The sequence below is a fragment of the Crassostrea angulata genome, chromosome 7 (assembly GCF_025612915.1).
Source record: "Crassostrea angulata isolate pt1a10 chromosome 7, ASM2561291v2, whole genome shotgun sequence".
In the NCBI taxonomy this organism is placed as follows: Eukaryota; Metazoa; Mollusca; class Bivalvia; order Ostreida; family Ostreidae; genus Magallana; species Magallana angulata.
Genome location: NC_069117.1, coordinates 31,688,261 through 31,706,954, shown reverse-complemented (window position 1 = coordinate 31,706,954; position 18,694 = coordinate 31,688,261). Strand labels below are relative to the sequence as shown.

Here is an 18,694-nt window from a genome sequence, read left to right as displayed (position 1 = left end):
GTCCTGGTCCCTATCTCGGGGTCCATCTGATGTGTGTGTACGGAAGCAGAATCCATAAAACAAACTCCCTGATTCTCTTATCTTTGCCACTCAGCAATGCCATAAATAAACATTTTCTGGTCTGTTATGTGTACGCAAACTGATGGCCATCTTTCCTTGTCTTCTAGAGAAACCTTTTAGGGTGTAAGACTTAAAAACAAAAAAAAAGTCAATCTGATTGTGAATCGGTGGTTTTTCCGAAGAAAAAAAAAGAAGAAGACTATGTTGTATCAATAGTTTGTTTCTATTGATCATGGGTCTGTTAGCTACATGTAGTGATGGGGAAATCATAGGAATATTTTCAATAGGTATTGATTTGTTTGGTGAAGATGTGTGGGGGATTTGCATTGGTCCTTGAGTGTCCCTTGTTAGAACAGTCAAAGTGACCAAATGACAGAACAAGAGGTCATCAGATGTTGTGGCGGTCCCAAGTGGGCTAGCAGCGGCTATTTTCAAAGGAATTTCGGTCCCAGTGTTAAGAGCCTAATGGGTCTTGTCCGTTATGTCATGCAGGTTTTCAGCTTTAGATTGGTCCTCAGAGCTGACAGGTGATTCACATTTTACACAAACGGTCACGGCTTTGTAATGCAGATGACTTTGAATTCGATCAATAATTAATCAGAAAAGGGTAAGAGAGAGGTCGCAAAAGGCAAAATTTTCATATGACAGTATTGGATTTTGCTTTTGGATATTTACATGAAGGAGGAGCAAAGTCCCTCATCAAAGGGGACAGGAAAATCTTGGGACGTCTCTCTCTCATTACGGTTTATTGCCAATATTTCACAATAAATGTCTCTCTCTCAAAGTAATACAATATCAATGAGAGAGCATACTGACATTTTCATATTGCAATCACCAGTAGTAAAAATCAGGAAGAAAATATTTGATTCTAGATTTGCAAGTTGGTTAAGAAGCACCATGTGTCAGCTTTCTCCGAATAAGACATGAAACAGAGCCGGCCATTTCTTCAACGGGTTAATTTATTAACACCGTAATAAGCACCCTGAAATGACACACTATCTTTGCAGTAACGAGTTTATGATTTTAATTGATCGTAAATTTTTATTCCCTTTTGATGGCCCAAATTGTACCAGATGTTACAGTTGTGTCAGAGATAGTAAATATTGCGGTAGCTTTTAGATCCTCTGTCTGGCCCTTACAAACTGAATTTGTCTCCTTGTCAATGAATTTTTATCAAGATGGACGAGCTTGTGTTATGGTGGGTCAGGATGGGGTTGTACACTGTGGTCATGGAAGGTAGCGAAATCGAGTTTAAGGTTGAGGAAAAATGACCACAGGGCTTGTAATAAAGACCATATATTCCTATTACTGTTTCCCCACCATCTAATTTTACACGGCTACAAAATATGGATGCCCTCTTGCCTCCAGTTTTCGAGAATCCTTACAAATGGATTCCATAGATTTTGTTTTCGGAGGAAGATTAGGTCTTGGCTTGTGGACATATCAATTTGGGGAGCTGGGATAAAAATGATGGCCATTCATTTGAAGCTGAGTGCATGTAAATTTTTGCTCTCTCCTCTAAGGCATTTTATCACTAGTGAGGAGACTGGTAGGTGCCATATTGACAAGGTTCTAATCCCAGTCATTTTGACAAGATTGCTAATGCACAGAATTGATTCTGATTGTGTCTAGATCTTCATTATGTGGCTTAATGCAAAAGTTTGATGTGCACTGGGTGAAAGTTGCTGGAGGTGCCAAGCCAAATTGTATAAATCTCTGGGCTTAAGTATAGCAATATCACCAGGCTTTCATATTGATTTAACTCATACAGTACTAAATACTACAGATTATTTCTGCTCTAGCACATATATTTTTTTGTCTGTGCCGGGATCAGAGTTATAATGAAGCATTTCAGATACATATTTCATTTGATATCATTAAGAATTGTAAGAGATTGTAGAAGAAAATAAAAAGAATTTTATTTTTAGCTTTTTAGATTGAAAATACTAAGATCAGTTGCCTACAATATCAATGAATTTTCTCTTTTTAGGTGCCTCACCAACTGACCAAGATGCCTATCCGCAAATTCTGGAACACCCACAAAATGGTTATCTAGCTAGAGACAACCCTGCAACCCTGAGTTGCCAAGCAGATGGCAATCCCAAGCCCACCATAACATGGTACCACAATGGAAGAAAGGTGAAGACCATGGACGAGGACCCTTACTCCCAGAAGATGCTGATTGAGGGAGGGAAACTTTTCTTCCTGAGGGTGATTCACCAGAAGGACAAGTCAGATGCTGGGGTCTACTACTGCAATGCCACCAACATACTAGGAAGTGCCATCTCCAGAAATGCAACATTAAAAATAGCAGGTAATTTGGAGAAAGAGAAAATTTGAAGGAGCTAAATAAAAATTCATATAATGATTTATCATAACAAAAGGGAAGAAAAAAATCAAAACTGTTTTCTATATTCTATATCTGGTGGCAGGCAACTGTGCTTGTTTTATAACCAGGGTTTTTTTTTGCATATAAAAGGGTCGAAAAAGGAATGACTGGTGAGGCCAATGCCATAGAGAAAAGTGCCCTGACTTCCTGCCATTTCTATCTTAGTCCTTTCATTTACGTTTACACAGCTTCCTCTGGTTCAAGTTTTTCCGAAAGTCGTTAATGGTAGCAAATTATCTGCATTGTAGTTGCATAGGGAGTTGTCCATTTTTTTTTTCTTCAAAACGAAAATCTTAAGAATTCATGCGTACCAAATTTGTGAATTAGCTGTTAAAATTGACATTTTCTAAATGCATGATAGAGATTCATGACCCACTTATCCAGTTAAAAATACATGGCTACCGGCTTTCCAGTGATAAAAAACTGTTTTTGTAAAGGCTTCAAAGGACCAAGTCTCTCTTATGCTGATATACATACAGATGGTGTAGACTTTAATCTCCTGGCCACAAATGCAGAAAAAGAAATAAAAAGAAATTACTTTATCATTGTTCTATTTGTTAACGCAGGGGAGGTGTATTTTGGAATTGATAATTTTTTTCGCTTTTGTGTATTGAACCAAGGTTTTAAAAGAAAAAACCAGCCTAATGAGACGTGGAATAGTGTTTCTGATGTTGACGATATAGATACATTATATCTCATTCACCCAGACTTTGCAGTCTTTATCCATCGTTTTATTGCTGATCCCACCACTTGTCACTTAAAGGAATTTCAATGGTGACTAAAATAAGCAATTAAATGGTATTTTCTATAAAAAATCGAATAAATTTCGTGAAGCGTAGGTCTCTGTGGATGAAAGGGATCGTGGAGGAAACTGGCAGTCACTTACACAGATAAGGGTATAGATAACGTTGAAGTTGTCTCGTGTACCCCAGAGTTGCATAACGATATCGGTCCATTGTCCAATTTATCCAAATTATACCTTTATGGTGGTGGGAAGAATTGTTAAGTTTTGCCGCTTGTTATGGAAATTGAGACTGGAGTATGAAGTTTTATACGCATTTGATGGGAAAAGGCTGCAATTCTGAAGACGTGTCAAAATGTTTTGTAGTTGCCTTTTAACAAAAGATGGTGATAATGAAATGCTCAATGAATTTAAAAAGCTGTGTGCAGTGCAGGGTTTCTACCCTAGAGTGATGATATGCAGTTTTATGACTGCACAGAGTTGTGGAACAATTTTTACGATTACGGTAGATAATATTTTCCCAGCTGCTCTCGAATAGTTTAATATCTACCCTTGACACAACAGCTGTGGATGCATATAGAGATTGTTTCCTTTCATTGTTTCACACAGGTTCTCAGCATCTCGGTAGATTTTATTTTTTAGCTGAAATCTTTGATAATTGAACCTTTTAGATAGGAGATATATATTACAAATTCAAATCATTTTTTTACATGAAATTCCACAATACTGATATAGTTAATATTTTCTGATTTAAAAAAAGCATGTTGGAGAGGGTTTCAAGTAGAAATGAATATGATAGATCTCATACACAACAAATTGAATTTGATACACAATTATGTCAAAGACAGTAATACAATGGCATGGCATATGAACTTCTGCAACCGTCACATACCCATTGTATACATATCATAAACACCCGCATTGTTTCTTCCACTTCTGAGAAGTTATTTCATTGTCAGTTATCATTATACATGTATATGTCAAAAAGACCCACATCAATTCTTTTCTTCCAGTTTTGAGAGACGATTTCCTACATTCTCCATCCAACACGAATGCTTCCATCGGCGGCAAGGCCAAGTTCAGCTGTAGGCCTCCTAGGGGCGAACCAACACCCAAGGTCCTGTGGATGAAGGGCCGAAAGTTTCTGACGCAGAGCAACCGAATTCAGATATCTGACAATGGCGACCTGATCATTTCTCAGGTCACGCTGAACGATGCAGACAAATACAAATGTGTCGCCACAAACACCGCAGGCGAAAGAGAGAGTGCTCCTGCAACACTGACAGTTCTGGGTACTTTTCCCTACTCCCATGTCTAGACTCAATTTTTAATATTTATAAGCTACATGTATTACAAAATTCTCTGTTTAATTGAGTTCACATGATTATGCAGTGGAATTTATGAAATTTATATGAAAAATAAAAACATGTTGATTGAAATGAAAAATTGGTATACTTATTTTGATATTTTTTTTTTACCAGAAAAACCCAGTTTCCGTAAAGCCCCAATTGACCAAATCACCATGGAAGGAAAAGCAGTCCATTTTCCGTGTGAGGTGGTAGGGGACACGCCCATTTCTGTGGAGTGGAGGAAAGAGAATGTGAATCTGCAGTATGGGAGAATCAGGGTGCTGAAGGACAATACACTGAGGATAGAAAAGGTTGAGGCAGAGGATGCAGGGTTATATATCTGCATGGCACGTAATTCTGTGGGGACAGCAGAGGCCGTGGCCAGACTAACTGTTCAATGTAAGTAAATAATCATTTACTTAAGGTGCACAGTAAAAGGACAACTTTTTATTATAAATTATTTATTAGAGTTATTCCCCTTGGCTGCAATCTTTTTTATATGCAGTGGTACATTAAATATGGGAAAATATGTAAATTAATACCATTACCAAAGTTTGTGGCATGTTATTTGAAATATTTAAGTTTCATTAAATATGTCATACAATGAGGAAATGGGTGTTAGGAAATGCTTTGTAAATAAGGATGAAATGAAAAATGATGTGTGCACAGTGTGCTTAGCAACTGCTACAAGAAAGGAGTTTTTTATTATATTTTTAGCGATATCCTGTGGTGGATATGAGAAATTGAGTGTTATGATGTTGTAATATGTCTTCACAAATTTGAAGGTTTTTATCTACTCTGAGTGATTGTCTCATGTGAAAAAATATTACAACATCAGCACTTTACTGTAGGTGTAAAAGATTATCAAAGGGATTCGTGTTATGAAGGGAAAACTGATAGAAGCTTGTGTTACGCTGATGATGAATGAAGAAAATGATAAGGAACTCCGTGGAAATTCGAAAATGATATGTGTTGGACATTATTAGCTTTCAAATCAGTTTTAATCAGTTTTTAACAGACACGAGACATATTTTTCCTGTGAAAATTTTTCTGAACCCAGATTAAATGACATTCACAGACGAAAAAAATTGTTATGTGTTCCGTGTATATATATATGAAATCTGCTGTATCTTATTTCAAGTCTACATTTAAATATCATATTCTAACTATTCTCAAAACGCCTTTGTAATCAGAAGGCTTATTTAAATGCATAAATCACTTGTTTTATTATCGTCTCACATTTATTTTTATTCAGATTAAATTGCATTCCAGTCTAATATTAGTTGTAATGTAAGAATTGATTCCTCAGTCTAACATTTCCGTCTGCAAATTATCTATTATTTTATAATTCATTTCCGTCAGTAAATCGTATTTTATAAAAAGCATTATTCATATGTCCATACATGATTATGATATTTCGTTGTTTTACGAGAAGACCTTTTTTTTCCAAGTGCATAAAATGTGTTCTATGTTCAATTTTCCAGTTAAGCCGGCTTTTAACGTCAAACCTCACGACCAAGTGGTGGGAGTTCGTCGTACTGTGACCATGCACTGCTCCGTCATCGGTATCCCACAACCCACCATCATTTGGAGCAAAACTTCCAGCAAGCCCTCAGGGGAAAAGGTGACTATAACCTTTCAAATATGGCTGCGGAAGATAGTTGAATTATAGGTGAAATAATTCAATGATCGTTAAGTGCTTCGATCTCTGGGAATGCATATATCATATTCTTGTGTCTGGCTGTTTTATTGAAGAATCCGATCTGCATTTATTCCAAGGGGTTTTAAATACATCATGAAGTCTGAAATGATAACGACTTTGTTATTTGTTTGCTTAGGGAGACCTTTTCAGGGCATAGAACTTTGGGAGGTATTCTTCATGTTAATGCAATAAATAGATATATAAATTTAATGATGGTTATGAGAAGATGGAAAAACAACATTAAGGATGCCAATAATAAAATAAAACCATTTTAAGACCGCTGTTATCAAACTTGACATTGATATATGATTCAGCAAGGTTGCAGGCTCTCATATGCATTCAAAGTAATTCAAGCTCAAGTATTTCAGAGTAAATTTTTTTTCTCCTCTCTTCTATTTCTTTCTCTGAGTACAATTGCAATTCTAGACCAGTAGTTTAATTTGCGGAGCCTTGACAGTTTGGGATTTAACCTTCAGTCAATGGCTCAAGAGACTCCAAATAGTCCTCCATCAACTGAGCGGATCAATGCAAAAGCTACATCATGGAGGATTTTCTTCAATCAGGCTCGTGCATCAAGTGGCTTTGCCGTTAACGTGATCGGCATTCTCTTACAATCATTACCGTACCATTTACAATGTCCTCGGCAATATAGAGAACATTTGTTAAAAATGCGGTCTCCATATTACTAAATTGATGTTGGGAAATCTCCCGGGTTTGAACAGATATTTTCTCTAGATGCATTTTGTTCATACTGCGTATGTTGTACATGAATAGAGTTCTTTATCTTTTTTCGGCAGACAAAAGTCATGTCCTGATTTTTTTTTTTGGCCGTGTATTTCTGGTTGAAGTCATACCATTAATGGCCTCCCCTGTGTTTAGTCCCGTCTTTTTGACCCGAGCAATAAAAAATTCATATTTCTAGCCAGAAATCATTAGGTGCAGTGTCATGATTGACAAATTGCATTAGATTCGTGCTTTTCTTCCTAATCCGGCACTTTCTGAAGACAAGAGATTATGATATTGTTCTGTGTACTGGAATCCGTGCCCTCTTAGACTGCAAAGCAATCAATTCCATTAGGCAGCAATTCTATAAGCTCCGGCAATCCGAGCCCCCAGTTTGTAAAAGGAGATTTAATATTTCATATGAAAAGAATGGTATACCTCCCATAGTTCATAATTTTGTCATTAACTTTGTCAGGTTTAATTGTTGTTTGAATGCTGATCGGGCCCATTTTGCAGACGATGTGAATAGAAGCATTGCATAAGTTGATTTCCAAGCGAAAATTCTGTTTAATCATTCATGAATGCATATCTAGCTCAAATACCTGTTTTAATTTCGGGAGATAATGCGCCTTTGTGATGATTTTACTTAACGATCTTTTTTCTCCATTGTGGACCAAATCATATTATACATGTATAATTAAAGTGTGATTATTGTATGCATATCGCACAATGATTAAGTCAATGCGTCTCCTTTTAATAAACATGCTTGTTTGCAAAATGTCAGGGAAAATGAAGAATCCGTTATTGCTCTCAAAGGAATCGGTCAGAAATACCATGTAAAATGTGATTAATGGCACCTCGTTCTGACTCCAAGCTCTGTTCAGCAGGTTTAGATAAGTTGACCACTGTTTTCTGAGGTCAGCTTCGCCCCAGCAATAAAAGCAATGGCCGGGCCTGATTAGGGGTCAAGACCAACAGTGTTGTTTTCTCGTTGTGGCAGAAAGGGATCACTTCCAATATCGGAATAAAGACTCTTCCCTGCAAAATTGATTTTGTGCTCTCTCTCTCCCTTTTTTCTGAGATGGCCATATTAGTGACTCACTCTTCCTAGGCTTTTGTTACTCGTTTGAAGCCATGAAACTGAGTCTGCGGGATTGAAATTGAGAATTCTCGCACCTAAGCTATTTTGCAATTAATTTTTTATGCAATTTGCCTGTTTATTGCATGTTTTAGCATTTAATGAAAGGTTTAATAGGCTTTTCATTATCCGAAAACCATGATTCAATAATTAAACTAATGATGCCTCTGAGAATATTGTGACTAGACTCCATCTTCAGTTTAAGAAATCGAGAAAAATGAATCATTTACATGTTCCTAATGGGTTGTTGTGTTTTTCATAATATTAAGTATATATATTTTTTTTATTTAAGACCCTGTTATTTCAAAACACTGCCTCAGGGAGATTTTCTGTGGGCTCGGATGGGACGTTGAGAATTGAGCGAGTTCAGCTTGGTGATGCTGGTCAATACGAGTGTGAGGCTATCAACGGACTGGGGTCAGCCAAGGCTCTGTCAAGGCTAGATGTTAAAGGTAAAGGTCATTCCCTAAAAACAGTAGCATAGTCTTGGGTTAGGGAAACATTTAATTTGGTAATGTAACTTTTGAAATGTATCTCTCTCATGAACTTCTGTTTTCAGACACTCACCCCCTTCTGTTTTCAGTAAATGATACTCGCCCACCCCCAATTATCAGAATTGGCCCACAGAGCCAGAACCTGCCCACGGGAGAGGTAGGGTTCCTCCATTGTGAGGCATATGGAGATCCCAAACCCCAGATTTGGTGGCTGAAGGACAACCGACCGATTACGGAAAATTCTAGAATCATTTCTCTGAGCTCTGGAACCCTGCAAATATCAGGTACATCTGTCAAAAAAGGAAAAATTGATAAGTATTATTGAATTATAAAACTATATGAATAAAAAACCATGAAGTTTCATGATGTTCAGTAAGCCTTATCATATTTTGAATATTATGAAAAAGTTTTTAATTCCGTTCATGAAAGATGAAAAAGAGACTTTTTTATGCAAGTTATGAGTGGTGTTGTATTATATTGCTGGTCATTGCTTATTTACAGATCTTCATGAATCAGACTCTGGGAACTACACTTGTAAGGCATCAAGTGAAACTGGAGAAACATCACAGTCAGCGACATTACTGGTTTTTATAAGTAAGACCAAACAACGAAACTTACCTTTAATATGTCATTTTTAAGAATTCAGTAAATCATGGTTGTAGTAACAATTTCAAAAAATAAAAATTTCAGAGTCCAACAAAAATGTGACTTTCCACCGGACACAGGATGTTAAGACATTTCCTGGGCCTCCTTCTAAGCCCACTGTAGTAGAGGTCCTGACCCATTCCATCAAGTTGTCATGGCAACCAAACAACAACCATGGAGACTCGCCCGTTTTTGCTTACATTGTAGAATATTTCAGTCATGCAACATCAGAGGTAATATAAAAATAAAAGCAGGTTTCTTGAAGTATGATGAAAATGTTCTGAATCTCGATCTTTAACAACTGCTCTTTTTAGGTTGCTTTAGGTTATGAATGAATTCTATATAAACTAGCCTTTATTGAATCTTTGACCACTGTGACTTTTTTCAGGGCTGGGTCGTTGCCTCGGACTCTGTTCCTCCCACCAACACCCCCGGTCAGCCTACAACTTACACGGTGACCAACCTGAAACCAGACACCACCTATGTGTTCCAGGTGCGAGCCAGAAATTCCCACGGGATCGGGGTACCCAGCGAACTATCTGATCCCATAAACACTAGATGTAAGTATCCAAGGAGGAAAGCATATAAATAGAATTTAACAATTTGCTACAAAATATTCATTGTTGGTAGGTAATTTTTAAAGAATTAAATTTTATATGTATGTTTATTTTGCAGTTAACACAGACAGTTCTCATCAAACCAAGCTGACAAGGGAACAGATTCAGCAGAGTCTGCAGGGAATCGTGGTGGAACTTACCGCAGTAGAGCCACAGCCTGCCGCTGTGGAGGTCAGGTGGAAGGTAAGGTCATCAGTGTGGAAAATGTAGATTATTGTGAATACATGAATCTAACTTAATTTATAGATGAAGAAAAGTAACCCTTATATTACAAAGTACCAGTATTTTAAAAAAAGAATGAAGAAGATATTTTACAATGATAATTAAATCTTTTTATTGAAAGAAATGTAAGCTAAATATTTCAATGAATTGTAGGTTCACAAAATGATGGAAATTATTGACAAATTTGTGATCGAGTACAGAGAGATCTGGGACCTCAAAACGGGTCAGACAGGACGCATGCACTCAGTGACCGTCAGTCGCACTGCCCTATCCTTCACCATACAGAATCTCAAGAGTGACCAATGGTAGGGATCAATGCATTTATTTATTCATCCAATGAAATGATCTTACAACACAACCTCGGATCAATATATAAATTAAAGTTAAAAAAAAAATGACTTAATTACAAGCAGTGTTGTTGTAATAAACTGTTTATATCTCATGAATATTACAAACAAATAAATTGGGTGGGGGGATTACATATGGTAACTGTTAACGATAGTCATCACAATAAAAATTACGCAGGAGTAAGTGGTTTCTATAGCTAATTGATAAAATCTCTGGGGAGACAGAAAAGTAGAATATACTGTGGATAAAGTAAGTGGGCAGTTATTGACTTTATATATACATAACAGTTTATCAATTAAAGCTCTCAAATTACTGCTAGGTGATTCCAGTAAAAGGTTTTTATGATGATTGGAAAGCCAGTTTACTCTATGGGGCATTATATACCTGTTGTTGATGGCATATTTTACAAAGTAGGTACATAATACTGAACATGATTTATTTAAAGTACAAGGTGATACTCTTTTCAGGATCAATTTGAAATTTTCAACTTTTTTTGGTTAATCATTTTTTTTTTAAAAACATCACTGTAGGAAAGTCTGATTTGAAGTGAAGAGATATCAATGAAATTTTACAGAGAATTTATTACATGTATTTTCATATTTGGGAGGGGGGGTGTTTAAGTCAAGAGTTATCTCTCTTGGAAGAAAGGCTTTACCTTTAATGCCCATGTGCAGAAATATCTGTGATTAAAAATCTGATTTGAAAAGGTTTGAGTCAGCTCTCTCAGAGGAGTAATGTTTAAATGATCATATTTTTTAACAGTATAGAGAATCACCTAATGATGTTTCGTTTTCTGTTTGTTTGTAGGTACAGCATATGTATCAAGGCATATAGCCAAGATATACCAACACAGTGTAGTCAGCCCATGAAAGTCCAGCCCACAGAATTAACCAGACAAGTCAAATTCCCCTCCCAGCATCTCAGTGCCCCCTCCCATGTGGTCATCCACAAAACCACAGACACCAGCATCTCCGTGCAGTGGCTACCACCTGATGACGCCGCACGCAGTGGAATCAAGTCTTATGAGGTAAATGCATTGCATGTAAAGTATGCACTCTATCGACCAATGTAAAGATATGTTAGTTCAAATTCTATGATTGAAAGGAATGAACTTTTGTGGAAAAGAATTTTGCTAGCATGTTTTAAGAGCAGATAAGATTCTAAGAATACAGTTAGTTATGTATATTTTTAGGATCCGTACGGAAGAGTTTTACAAAATCAACATGACATTCATAGGAAATGACATTCATAGGAAAGATGAAAAAAAACCAAAAAACGCTTCATAAAAAAATTATAAAAACAAGATTTGGAAATTCTTTTCATCAGAAGTTTTCTATTTATTTCTGTCTAGATATTCTGCTTGAGTAATGACAACAAGCACAACTGCAGCAGAAGTCTACCTGCCAATCGCACCAGCTACATGCTGGAGAATCTGAAAGAGGATCAGACATACACTGTGAAGATAGCTGCCAGAACCAATTCTGGGCTGGGATTCTGGAGCAAGGAATATGTCATCGGTAAATGTCTCTCCATAAAGTTGACACCATTTTTATCATTCAGGGTAATGGAAGTTGGGGGGTGGAGGGAGTATGTTCAAGCAACTGCTTTTGTCCTGGTCTTTTAACACATATTAAATTTGGCCATTGAATTGAATTTCATGGTGTAATTCAAATATTTGCATGTTTGAATTCAATATTATTAAAAGTGCATATTCTTTGAGGCAGTGTACGATACTTTAGAACTCAATTTGCATTTTTTTTTCCGTCAAAATTTTATGAAGTCAAATTAAACTTTTATATGTTGCTAAAGGTCAAAAGTCATTAGAATTTTTAAAGTATTAATTGCGTGAAAAAAAACCTGAGATGGCAATTTTTTCTCAAGTTTGCATGTGGCCAGTAACGCACAAAAGAGTTATTTTATGCCAAATGTTGCCTGCAGTAGACTTGGGACGTCTTCTTTTAATGTAATGGATTGCATAAAACACTTCAACTAATGTCTCAAATGACAATTTCTACTACTGATGTGATGCAATCACTCATTAAAATGCGCCTCACTTCGAGAATATTTCCAATTGCAAAAGAAAATTAAATGCACTGCTTTTATTAATGTCATGCTGCATATTTCCTCTGATCAGCCAAAAAAAAAAAAAATGGAAGGAAAGACAAAAAAGGAATTGGAAGGCATCAGAGGCATCAATTGAGACTGACAAGTGCATTACCATTGTTCTTTTGAAATATGAGCACCAAATGGCTTGAGGATGTGATTGATGGCTAGAATTAGATAACTATTGCAAATTGAGTCTTAATCCATGGGGCCTAAGGGAGACCATCATATGATCCATGAACCTTCTCAGCATGACACCAATGCAGAGCACTTTCTTTTCAAGAATCGTAGGATATAAAGAGTATTTTTTACGAGCCAAGCCGAAGGGTGAGGTGGAAAAAAAATTCTAAATTTTCCAAATGACAGAAAATTTTAACACGCTTTTGGAGGGTATTTTGCAATAATTGGACAAGGGGTTATGTGTCACTTGTGGACTTCTCCATGTTTTACGAGAATAAAGACACTCGGGCTTTTGGCTCAAGTGACTCATGGGGACTGGTGAAATTGCGTTTTAGTAGCTCGTAATCCTGCAAGTTCAAGCAGTTAGACCGTATTAAACCCAATTTTTTAATCGCGGAAATTAGCTTTTCATGGCCGTAATTTCATTTGTGATTAAGCTGTAACTTTTTTTTTTAAGAGAAATATTTATTTTCAGACCCTTTCATCAGTGTTATGTGTAGAAATAAAATGCATTTTTGTCACTAAATTGCATCGTTAAGTAAATTCCCACATGGTTGCGAGGTTTTCAACAATGTGCAGGGGAAAAATGGTCTGAACACATCAGTTACATTTTTCTTGAGTCCTTGAATAAAAAATAAAATCCAATCAAAGCTTAAATTGTAACGGCTAGAACATTTAACTGAAATATTGTCACATGAAATGGCTTTTGAAGTTTTTTTGCCGTCGTTGAAGATGAAATGAAGCATTTTATTTCCCCTGATGCTTTGCTCAAATTAATGAGTTTTTCTCTACAATGGATTGATTACATGAGCTACTCTATCTCGCTTTTTAATGAAAATTTATATATTGCGTATTTTTTCATTGGCCTAGCTTGCTATTAGTTAAATGGTGGAAAGACAAAAGATATGATGATAAGGATGATAGCATTTTCACCTTCTTGAACTAAAGAGCTAATACATTTTCAATACGATCTGTCACAAACAACTTAAATGAATTTATTTTATTTTTTTTTTCCCCCATCCAATGAATGGAACATTCATTGATAAGCAATTTATCGTTGCATTAAAGCAAAGAATGAGGTCGTCTGCCCAAGAGCCATCTCCTTGTTTCATAACCACAAACAACTCCAATCACTGGTCCAAATGTGGGAGATTTTATTTGCTTTGGTGAGCTTTCAAAAACGAAAATTTAACTAGTCCTTTGTTAGGGGCAAGTCATCTGCAAGAGGCAAGAGCAGTTGCATGGGACACATGGGGGCCATTGAATTCAGCAGAAACGATTGTATCTTCAGTTGCTCATAGCCAGCCCATCATGTGCTTGTGACAAACACTGGGTCTTGGGGGGATCTGTTGGCTGATTAGCAGAATCTCTCCTAATATCCCAGTATTTTGATTACAGAAAGATAAATATGCTATGGTAATTCTCCTTTTTTGGAGATTTGATCTCTCTAATTAGAAAGAAAGTGTGACATTAATCAAAGTAAAGGCAGGCCTTGTTTCTTTTCGGCCCTGCAATGAAACAATAGTTGATTTGGGGGACTGATAATGGTCTGTCTTTGTATTTACTAATTAATCTGTTTATTTTTCTCTCTCCCTCACCAAGCTTAATTGTATCAAGATGTAAGCTCATGACTAACATTTCATTTGGCTGGTGAGTAATAGAGCACACAGTGCTGTCAGCTACACTTGTCAAACATGTCCAATCTTGTAGCTCTGTGTTTCCTCTGATTCCTGAGAATATGCAAAGAGGGACACACTCCATAGTCCAAAAGCTTCCAACATATGTTCTTTTAAAAAATGATACCGAGTTGGGGGTGGGGGGGGTCTATAAAGGCTTCTTTCCCCTTTCGTCCTAATCTCAAGCTCGTTTTTCTAATACATATATTTCATAATTTTATTGACATGATCTTCCCCAAGAAAAACAAGATCCAGCAAAGGCAGATTTTTATGACAATGGGATATTTCTTCTAAAATAAACTTACAGGGCATTTACTATTTACAGGGCCAGAGAAAGAGAACTTGATGAAGCAGCCCTGGTTTATAGGACTTCTGATCAGCATTATCGGTGTCACCCTGTGGTTCGCGCTCTGTATCTTTGTGGTGTGGCTCTGTAAGAAGAGGAAAGCCATGAAAAAGCAGAAGATGCAGGAAATGTATAGTGGTAAGTCTCCACAAAAGGAAAGATATAAAGTTTTTTCCTAATTTTTTCCATTTAATAACTTTGATATACCTTTATCTAACATCTTTTCACATAACATATTACTATCAAATTTAAATGTATCCAGAAGCAGAGTATTGTTTTTAAAGTGTACATGCATTAAGTTTTTCACCTGCCATTGGAGCAATATATACAAAGTTTATTGTGTGTTTTTGTTTTCTGTCAAAACTTCAATGAATTTTGATACTGTTTTAATATGTTTATTGGAATACATATGATCATAGCTCTTAACTAAGATATAAAATAATGAAGTTTTCATTTCCTCTCCATTCTTCCCCATTAATTTTGGAACTTTGCATGTTGTATAAAAAGAAATTTGTTTTATTTCTAGTACCCAACTATTCAAAATCTGATGACAGCAATCGAAACAGCTTTAATTATTATGCTAAATATGGATACAGCCAAAAAGATGTGCAGAATCGCGCAGGAGGTAAACAAAAAGTCAAATTTGTTTATATTCCTGAAATTCTGCCACACAGTTTTTCTTTGCGAAAGACAGAGAGAGAAATTTTCTCTGATTTTCACCACTCATGTTTGTGATTTTCAATTTGACCCAGGTATGACCCAGATGGCACCCGAGTTTGCCCAGCTTTTAGAGACCAAGGACATGGAGATGCAACAACAACAACATGGTCAGGGCCCCAGTGTGTACAATGTCCCCCAGATGAAGACATTCTACCAAAAGAAGGACCCAGTGGCTCCCTACGCAACCACCACTCTGATCAACACCAGCGGTAACGCGGTGGGCGGTGGGGGACACTCCCTCCAGGACCACATGTTTCGTCCCATCACCCAGCACAGTCAGCAGAGCGGGTCGGGGGACTCGGGGTGCTGTAAACATGAGTGTAGCGGCGACTCCAACACAAGCCACTCAAACACTGGTGAGAATTAATAGCCAAGAAAATTTTATTCCCCACACACTTACTCTGACAATAGCTCCATCTTTATCTGTGGGCTTAATTGTTACAAAGTTGCATGCTTGTTTTAATGTTTGTCTGCACATTTCATCAGTATGTTTTGTTGTTTTGTAATCTTGCTAGTTTTTAGAACTTTTGGCAGTGGTTCTGAAGGGAAAAAAAGAAAAGAAAGATTGCGAGTTTTTTTTAAAGCTATTTGTTTCTACATCTTGAAGAGAGAATTTTGACAATACCTTAGGCATTCATGCAGATTTTGGCTTTTATCAATGTGTTATTGTCTCAAAAAAAATGTGGGGGGCCAATTCATATCCGATCCTTAGGAAAAGGCATCACTGACAATGAATTTTCACTGTGATGCAATTCTGCCAAAAAATTGGCTTTCTATGCACCAAGTGTAGCAGAAGTGATGATTTGCTTTGGTAATTAGGTTGAGCAGCTAAATAGATTTGTGCTGTCTGGTCCCATTAATTACAGGTCCCAGTGTTTTGTTTCACAAAAATGTGTTTCTCACTGTCAGAGCTGGTGTTAAATGTTATCAACATATCCAAGACTGTTTCCTTTGATGAAAAGAATCGTACCCATTATGTAACAGCTGTCCTGATTGGTCTGATACATGAAACTTGATGTTTGAATCTTGTAAATATCAGTGTCAATCAGAATCATCCATTATCTAGACAGATCTTATTGGGATAGAGAAAATCTTTTATTTTTGGAGGGAAAAATTTAAGTGTTTTCTATGTGATGCTGTTCTGTTAAAGTTTTTTGTACTTTTGTTTTTAAGGAGTGCCAGTGGATCATGCTGATGCCATGCAAAGTCCAACCAGTGATAGTGGAAGCCATACCACAGATGAAAACGGTTTTTTGTTGAAGAAAGGAAAGAAGCCCCTGAAACAAATTACCCAGCCTAAACAGGCCATGGTCAATTGGGCCGAGTTCCTTCCTCCCCCACCCGAACACCCTCCCCCACCCAGCGAAATGAACATGTCTCAACATTCATCTGGAAACTCCTCCACATCTCAGCAGTATGCCGAGATCAACTGCCTGAACCGCGAAATGGGGGCCCGGAGCCCCATGTCCCCCATGTCAAAGATTTCCTCCTGTTCCTGTCCTGTCCCCCACAATGCCACCCCAGTGTCGGGGTGGAACATGCCAGCATACTCTGATACTGGCTGTGTAAGGTGTTGTTCCCCAAAGTACTTTGAAAATGTGCACTACCCACCTAATCAGTATAATGTGGTTCAAAGGACTCAGTCTCCGCGAGGACCAGAATGGAATAACTGTCCTCGAGGACATGACACCTGGGGTCAGAGGACAATCGCATGCATGAACCCTACCCGGGGCACGCCCACAGAGTTTAAGTGTCGAACATGTCACAGTGATCAGGAACAGGGCGGTCCCATGCCCCAACTCCAGAATTATAAGATCGTTCCTCCCCATTGTGAAAATGACTATCAATTCTTACATGAATCGGAGCAAGGACCCCCTGGGGCCTACAACATGCCCCCCAATTTTCCTGGACACTGTAATGTGCATGGCGGGGATGGGGGACCGTGTGGGGATCATACCTGTCAGTCCGACATGAATGAGCCCTGCTCCCCCGTCTATCATAATAACAAGTAAGTGGACTCGCAAGATCATTACAAAAGTTTCTTTAATACATATGTATTCACATATCCAATATAGAGAATTATTACTCAGTATGTGAAATATTGTTCATAAAAGTACAAAAAATATTTCTCTGTAGGATGGATGTTCACCCAATGAACATAGGAGTGGATGGTTACCATAGAAACGCAGACTCACCCGTCTCCGACAATGGTCCAGATTACGCTGGTGAGTCCACTGAGTTGGAGACAGAGGATGAGAACTCTCCGAAAAAGGAGGGAGAAAATGAAGAGCATGATGATGGCGGTAACATGTCAGGTATTGGGCAGATTTCTGTGGAGTGATGATTATTTTCTGCTTGCATCATCAGCTGCTACAGCATGATATAAAAACAGATTTGAAACCCCATAAACGGAATTGTATTCTCAAATACATATTTCACTTTCAAAACATTAATAGTATAAGCAAGCTAGTTTGTAATGCTGAAATTGGCAAGGGTGACTGATGCAAGCAGAAAAGTGTGTATGTGAAAAAGAGTTCTTTAATTGCTAGAGCAGAAATTATCATGTTTGCTAGAATATATGCTTAGCTTTTGAAATGGCAGGAACACTACAGGAAACAGTAATTTGTTTGATGAAACTTTCCTTTAAAGATTTTTGATCTTATTATATTATAAGTTCTATTGCTGTAAAAATTTCTATTGAAGTAAGAATTGAACATTTTTCGAGTTCCTGCTAGTCAATGAGCACATGAATACTGCATGCTTAGCTTGGCATATTTCCTAGCGGTCTTACACATGGTAGATTTAGCTGTAGCCAGCTTTGAGAGTCTGACGTTGTGAAAGCTTTGATTTCTGCCCATACAGAGCCAGACATGTTATTGCGCTGCTTTGAATTGATTAGCAAGCATGTTAGACATGAAAATTGTTGCTTGCTTTCACTGATATTGAGAAAATTGTGCATGTTCAAGTGAATTATCAGATGCATTTAGTACTTTGATGCATAGTTTAAAACTTGATAGAATTTTAAGGCAATGTATGCAATATGTAGAGAAGTTTGATTGGCTGGGTAGATGGGTACTCTTTACTGCTGCCTCACTCTGAATATCAATCTCCTAGCAAAAATAGTAATCAAAACCACTGCTGTACATGATTCTCTAGTATTTCTGCATCTTTCTAGGCATCTTACTTTCTCTCATGAAAATATATTTCCAAGTCAGCTTTCAGGCCTTAATGCTTCCTAAT

At 37.2% G+C, this 18,694-nt stretch overlaps 1 protein-coding gene across 12 annotated transcripts in view; it reads left to right on the top strand.

The window, feature by feature from the left end:
* Positions 1 to 18,694, top strand: part of LOC128191479 (roundabout homolog 1-like) — a 79,043-nt gene that overhangs the window by 56,735 nt on the left and 3,614 nt on the right. For 8 of the 12 annotated variants that reach the window (XM_052863567.1, XM_052863568.1, XM_052863576.1 and 5 more), the window contains 18 exons: positions 2,051 to 2,374; positions 4,205 to 4,483; positions 4,673 to 4,939; positions 6,025 to 6,164; positions 8,396 to 8,555; positions 8,663 to 8,881; positions 9,099 to 9,191; positions 9,288 to 9,475; positions 9,631 to 9,802; positions 9,918 to 10,042; positions 10,235 to 10,386; positions 11,237 to 11,456; positions 11,781 to 11,946; positions 14,714 to 14,872; positions 15,261 to 15,359; positions 15,487 to 15,810; positions 16,628 to 17,462; positions 17,591 to 17,769. In XM_052863567.1, the coding sequence (XP_052719527.1) occupies positions 2,051 to 2,374; positions 4,205 to 4,483; positions 4,673 to 4,939; positions 6,025 to 6,164; positions 8,396 to 8,555; positions 8,663 to 8,881; positions 9,099 to 9,191; positions 9,288 to 9,475; positions 9,631 to 9,802; positions 9,918 to 10,042; positions 10,235 to 10,386; positions 11,237 to 11,456; positions 11,781 to 11,946; positions 14,714 to 14,872; positions 15,261 to 15,359; positions 15,487 to 15,810; positions 16,628 to 17,462; positions 17,591 to 17,769 (4,101 nt within the window). The remainder of the gene's footprint in view (positions 1 to 2,050; positions 2,375 to 4,204; positions 4,484 to 4,672; positions 4,940 to 6,024; positions 6,165 to 8,395; positions 8,556 to 8,662; positions 8,882 to 9,098; positions 9,192 to 9,287; positions 9,476 to 9,630; positions 9,803 to 9,917; positions 10,043 to 10,234; positions 10,387 to 11,236; positions 11,457 to 11,780; positions 11,947 to 14,713; positions 14,873 to 15,260; positions 15,360 to 15,486; positions 15,811 to 16,627; positions 17,463 to 17,590; positions 17,770 to 18,694) is intronic. The other 4 variants (XM_052863577.1, XM_052863572.1, XM_052863571.1 and 1 more) reach the window with 3 other exon arrangements.